Source organism: Ursus maritimus, unplaced genomic scaffold, assembly GCF_017311325.1.
Source record: "Ursus maritimus isolate PB19 unplaced genomic scaffold, ASM1731132v1 scaffold_23, whole genome shotgun sequence".
NCBI lineage: Eukaryota > Metazoa > Chordata > Mammalia > Carnivora > Ursidae > Ursus > Ursus maritimus.
Genome location: NW_024424786.1, coordinates 31,558,877 through 31,565,567, shown reverse-complemented (window position 1 = coordinate 31,565,567; position 6,691 = coordinate 31,558,877). Strand labels below are relative to the sequence as shown.

At 37.6% G+C, this 6,691-nt stretch overlaps 1 protein-coding gene across 1 annotated transcript; it reads left to right on the top strand.

The window, feature by feature from the left end:
• Window positions 1–951: 951 nt before the first annotated feature.
• Window positions 952–1,875, top strand: LOC103672283 (olfactory receptor 4C45-like). Its single transcript, XM_008700947.2, has one exon. The coding sequence runs from the start codon at window positions 955–957 to the stop codon at window positions 1,873–1,875; it is 921 nt and encodes a 306-aa protein (XP_008699169.2). The 5' UTR covers window positions 952–954.
• The last annotated feature ends 4,816 nt before the right edge of the window (window positions 1,876–6,691 follow it).

Sequence of the window (6,691 nt, the reverse complement as noted above, 5' to 3'; positions counted from 1 at the left end):
TTAGCAATGAAACTTGAAGTTCATCTTGACATTAAACTCAGTGTCAAAAGAAAAACTTATATTATCTTACAAAACATATCTGTCTCAATAATAAGAAATTTGGGGAAATTCCATGACTCATTTAATTCCATTTGTAAAATGTGACTAGGATTATAAATCTTTTCAAAACATTACTCTATATGTGAAGAAAGATCATTTGCACAGAAAATTCATTTAATAAATACTGAGGAGTTTTCAGGGAACTTTGTACCACTTAAATATTTGCATCCAAAGATGTGAGAAGCGTGTATATTAGTCATGTGGAGCCAGATACAACATCCAGGGCAGCCTAGTGAATGTGGCTCAAAGAGCTGTTGGAAAGACAGTCCATTGGCATTCGAAGGAGGAATCACTCCATCTTCAGCTCTGTCTCTGTGTATGTGCATTAATTTGACAAAAAGGGATCCCAGCTCAAAGAACACTGCTGGTATAGAAATATTAAGGATGGCATTTTCCTATCTGATATACAGGTGACATTTTAAAGAATACTATGTTCCTACACATATAAATATTCATGCCAATGGGCATATATAACCTCAAAATAATTGTTATTAATGAAATTTAACCCAAAAAATACTGAAAGAAATCCATCTGCAACGTTTTACAGCCAGAGATTAGAAGTCAATCAAAAGTCCATAATCGTAATAACACCTTGCTTTTATTCTATTTCTGTCACTATTCAAATTATATGAATAAGAAAACTTAACCTCATTCTATCCCTTTTTATAACTATTTCGAAAGTGGTTGAGGTGAGTGGAAAGTATGGTTCCATTAATTCTAGACGCCAGGACTAAAGAAGTGATGGAAGATTTCAGTGTTGAATTAAAAACGCTACTCAGAAATTCTGTGATCTCTCCAGATGAAACATGTGATCTTTCCCGATGGAACATAACCCAAGCTGACTCTGTGGAAAGGATGAACAATGTAACAGAATTCATTCTGCTGGGCTTGACCCAGAACCCAGAACTGCAGAAAGTCTTATCTGCTGTGTTTTTAATCGCCTACTTGATCACACTGGCCAGTAACCTGCTCATCTCAGTCACCATCTTCATCAGCCCAGCCCTGGGTTCTCCCATGTACTTTTTTCTATCCCACTTGTCCATTATAGATGGTTTCTACTCTTCTTCCATAGCACCCAAAATGATCTTTGACTTGATCTCTGACAAGAACACCATATCCTTCAATGGCTGCATGATTCAGCTCTTTACTGAACATTTCTTTGGTGGAGTTGAGATCATCTTATTAATTGCCATGGCCTATGACCGCTATGTAGCCATCTGTAAGCCTTTGCATTACATGACCATCATGAGCCCAACTGTCTGTGCTCTCTTGCTGGGAATGGCTGGGATTATAGGCTTTCTTCATGGAGGGATCCAGGTTTTGTTCATGGTGCAGTTACCATTCTGTGGCCCCAATGTCATTGACCATTTTATGTGTGATTTAATCTCTCTCCTGGAACTAGCCTGTACAGACACTCACACTTTGGGGCCCCTGATTGCTGCCAACAGTGGGTCACTATGTTTGCTCATTTTCTCTATGCTGCTTGCTTCCTACATTGTCATCCTGTGCTCTCTGAGGACCCATAGCTCTGAAGGGCGTCACAAAGCCCTGTCTACCTGTGCTTCTCATGTCACTGTTGTCATCTTATTCTTTGTACCTTGTTCATTCCTGTACCTGAGACCCATGACCTCTTTCCCTGCTGACAAAGCTGTGACTGTGTTTTGTACCCTAGTAACTCCCATGTTGAACCCTTTAATCTACACCCTCAGAAATGCAGAAGTGAAAAATGTCATGAAGAAACTCTGGAGGCAAATAATGAAAACTCGTGATAAATGAATCTTGCGATTAGATATTTACATAAAAATATCTAGTGATAATGTAGAGAGATTTATTCCCCTTCTTAGTTGATTAAACTTGGGACAGTCAATTATCCTGTCTGGATCACTTTTCTTCAGGGGCATATATAGTATGGGCAGGGTCAACACACCCATTAAGGCACGGTGCCTAGACCCACAATAATTTTAGGAGCATACGAAATGGTTAATTTCCTTTAAATAAGAAGGAAAAAATGAATACAATCCAAATCCAACTTGGAGTACAGTCATTCTTATACCAATGCATTCATAATATATAATCTTTAGTATTTTTTATGGCACAGAAGGACTCATGAGGACAAGTAGCAAGGAGCCACAAAAGTTATAACGATGACCATGGATCTGGATTACAGAAAAGAATTCCTAACATTTAAATAATGAAATTCAAGGAGAAAGTCAGAGTCAAATGATTTGAAGTCAGGGCTAAGAGCTCTGGATCAAATAGGTTTGATTTCTCATTTTGTCTCCTGATCTAATTAACCTTCTCAAAGTAAGCATTGTGCTTCATCTCTCTACTGATTTTTTAGTCTGTAAAATGGAAATATAATTGCATACTCTCTTAAATTGTGGGAATTAAATGATTTAGATTGAAAAAATGAATCGGCTAAAAATTAAGGAAATTGCTCAGACATGGTTATACCCTTCAGCTTTGTCACCAGCACAGAAAATATGCCAGGGACAACAGTTACTGACAAGAGGAGCCCAAGAACACCACTACTAACCATCATTCACTAACCAGGATTAGAGGAGGATCAAACATCAGTGCCAGCCTCACTTCACTTCAAAATAAGTGATAAATGGCATCTGCATATGAGTGGGGACCTCAGAGTGGTAAGTTACTATCTCGGCAATGAAACTAATAGGACCTACGAGCAGATCTCTGGACACTAAAAGCTAGCCCACCTCCAACTCTCTAGTCTGGGATACAAATGCCCTTCATCATCTCTGCAGTAATAAATGGAGGAGATTTTGGAGTAACGGTGAGATAGCTGAGCAGAACTTATTTCAAAAGCTCTCACTAATGATGGATCCCCTTCTGCTGCTCCCAAAGGAGGAATAGGGAGAGCCCAGTGCCAGAGACCAACAGACCTCTCTGTACAGGGCTTGGGATTCCTGAGGAAGAGCTCAGAAACTTGTCTTCAGAAGGTGATTTCACAACCGGGCATTCAAATATCCTGTGATGCTGACATTTCTCATGTTCTCAGGACTTTATATCAGGTTAGATCTCACTCTACATAAAGGCCTTTTAAAAATAAATGTTTACCAAAACAAACAGACTCTTAAGTAACAGAACAAAGTGGTGGTTGCCAATGGCGGTCACCAGAGGTGGTTGTGTGGGGAAGGGTGAAATACGTAAAGTGGATTAAAACATCAAACTTTGTTATAAAATAAATAAGTCAAGGGATTAAAAAGTATAGCATAAGGAATATAGTCAATAATATTGTAATACTGTTTCATGGTGACAGACAGGTGCCCACACTTATCTTGGTGAGCACGGAATAATGTATAAAACTATCGAATCACTATGTGGTACACCTGAAACTAACAAAACATTGTATGTCACTAACACTTCAATAATAAATTCTAAAAAAAAAAGATGTTTTCCTATAATTTCCTGAGTGACCATCTTCTAAATCTATACAAGCAACAGTGTGTCTAAAATATCAAACTTTCCTTTAAAGATCCAGCTGGAGTTCCCAAGAAATATGGGATGAAAAAGATAATGTAAAAATAAGGATGACGATGCTCATGATACTGATGATGACAGTTTGTCGAGCACCTTCTGTGGACAATGTCCTGACCTGCGCGCTCATTTATATGTGTTGGAGGCGGTACACTTCTGTCCATATTTCTTTCATTAATGTAAGTCTCAACCTGGGGAACTTACCTCGGTTTAAACATTTCCCTATTTGAACATAATGGGGACACTCCAAATGGAATTGTGTGACAATCAATAAAAGAATGCTAGTGTAAATAATTGTGACAGGGTTGTGGGTGGGTTTTTTTCTTTTTGACTGTTTACAAGGTGCAAAGTACTTTGTAGTCACATTTTTTGTTATTTGATTCTTACTACAGCCCAGTAACTCCAAGGACACTGACTTCCCCATTACATGAATTAGGAAACAATCGGTTGGAGAGGTTAATTATATAGCTCAAGATCAATGTGCTACAATTTGCCTGCACCAGAATTCAAATCTAAGCCTGTCCGACCCAAAGCCTTTCCTCATTACCAAGCCCACTGTGAAGCTGCTTACTATAACCAGACAACAAACTAAAGTTTTTACATTTCTCTCTAATCTTTGGAATTTTCTTCTTCAAACCCTTTCACCTTCATTCTTTGAACCAATCTGTAGCTAGACTTGCCTTCACAGAATGGCCAGGCTGAAAATGTACAAGTCTGCAAAGAACCAGCTACTGACTAGTCAGTAATTTGTAACTCCATGAATGTTTGATTCCCACATAACAGGAAATTTCTTTGAAATTATTTTCTCCTCCATTGGCAATAGTTTGTACATAAAGGAATGAACTGAGGCTTACATAGCAGTACTTTCCCCTTATAAATAACAAATATTTTTGATATGATTATGTGCTCATCCTGCAGTCGTCCATTAAAAAAGAAAGAAAAAAAAACTTTGCTGGGGGAAGAAAGTTCACGACAGGTGAAAAACTGTATTTTCAAGTAACTTGCAAGTAGCAATGTTATAATAAGCTGTGGAATAAAATTCTCCAATGCAATTCTTCTGTTTTTACTCCACAAGCATGTTTTCAACAGTATTTAAAATTGGGGAGATTATACTATTTCCAGACTTTCTTCTTCTGTTGCCCATTGGCAGGGAAAGGCACCAACATTTATCAGATGCTGTCAACCTGTCAGAGGTGTGCTCTAAGCACAGGTCTGTCATACGTTCTGCTTCTCAGAACCAGGACTGATGTAGAAAATATGAAGAACTCTTAAAAATCAATAAGATAAAAACAACCACATAAGATGAGAACAACACTTCAGCAAAGATACCAAATGGCCAGTAAACATCTAATGGGGTAGGGCTCCCGTCTTTCACATCTGAGAAATAGGATACAGAACCACAACAAAACACCACAGCCATGCTTCCCCTACACGCCCAAAATTAAAAGGATGGATGATACCATGTGTTTATTGTCGATTCTGAGGAATGGTATCTCTCATATGCTGCTGGTGCAAATGTACAATGATTTTCAAGTATACACTGGATATAAATAAACGTACCTATAACCTATAAACCAGAAAACCTATTCCTAGGTATAAACCCAAGAGAAAGATATGCAACTGTGCACTGGAAGACAAATCAGCAAGACTCTTAACAGAGCTATATGTAATACCATAAAACTGGCAATTTAAATGTCCATAATTAATAGAATGCGTAAAATATGTTGGTATATTTATACAACAGACTAACAGAATGAAAATAAGTGAATGACAGATGTCACAACATGAATGGATCTCACAAACACAATGGTGAGCCAAAGAATCCAGACACAATGACTGCATATGACTGCATTATTTAAAATGTAAAAGAGGACAACCTAGGGATGTGTACATAGGTGGTAAATGTATAAAAGTATGGAGAAAATCAAAGACGTTATATCACAAAAGTCACCCTAGTGTTGACCTTTAAGGGAAGAGAAAGAGGCATGATTGGAAAGAGATAGAAGGGATTCTGGGAGGGCTAGAAATGTTCTACTTCTTGAACTGCTTTGTAGTTTTACAGATGTCCTACTTTATCAATTAAAGATTTTCTTTGCCTTTAATTTTCTGATTATGATGTGTCTCAGGTGGATTTAAGTTCACCCCTTTTGAGATTTGCTGAGCTTCCTGAAGCTGTAAATGTATATATTTCACCAAATATGGGAGTTTTCAGCCATTATTTTTTACTTCCTTTTTTTTAAAGTTTCTTTTATTATGTAAGTCGCCATACAGTACATCATTAGTTTTGATGTAGTGTTCCATGATTCTTTGTGTATAACACCCAGGGATTTAAATTCCTTTCTAAGCCACATTCCTTCTCCTCTTGCTGAGACTCTAATAACATGTTATTAGACATTAGACATGTCTATAAATGTTAGACATTTGGATATTGTCTCACAAGTCCCTGAGACTCTGTCCAGTTTTTGTAAATATTTTTTTCTTCTGTGGTCACACTGGATAATTTCTATTGATGTATCTTCAATTTCACCTTTCTCTTATGTTCATACTGTGCCACTGAGCCCAGCCAGTGAATTCTTCCTTTTGGCCATTGAATCTTTCAGTATACAATTTTCAACTGCATTCTTTTTAGTAATCTCTGTTTCTTTGCTGACACTTCCTCATGTTCCATTTGTTTCAAGTATGCTCACCCTTACTGATAGGATCATGATTATAATGGTTGCTTTAAGGTCTTTGTCTGAAAATTCCAATATCTGTGTCACTGCGTCTGCTCATCATTGTTTTTTTCCTTCCAGGTTGAGATTTTCTGCTTCTCTGTATATTGAGTAATGTTGGATTGTATCCTGGATATTTTGATTATTATGTAAGGATACCTGATATTTTTAAAATTGAGAATGTTGACTTTTTAATTTTAGCAGGCAATTAATCTTGCTAGTTTCAGGTTGAAATATCCAACCCATCTTCTGTGGGCTGTGATTCCAAAGTCAGTTCAGTCAGCACATTCTTTGCAGTGTTCTTCAGCTCTTGCCCACATGTATGCCACCCAGTAGCCAGTCCAGAACTTGAGTGGTGGTCTGTCCTGTAATGCCATTCTCAA

What these genes read in the sequence shown, in the direction of transcription:
- LOC103672283 (XM_008700947.2), top strand. Translation starts at nt 955, where the DNA reads ATGAACAATGTAACAGAATTCATTCTGCTGGGCTTGACCCAGAACCCA.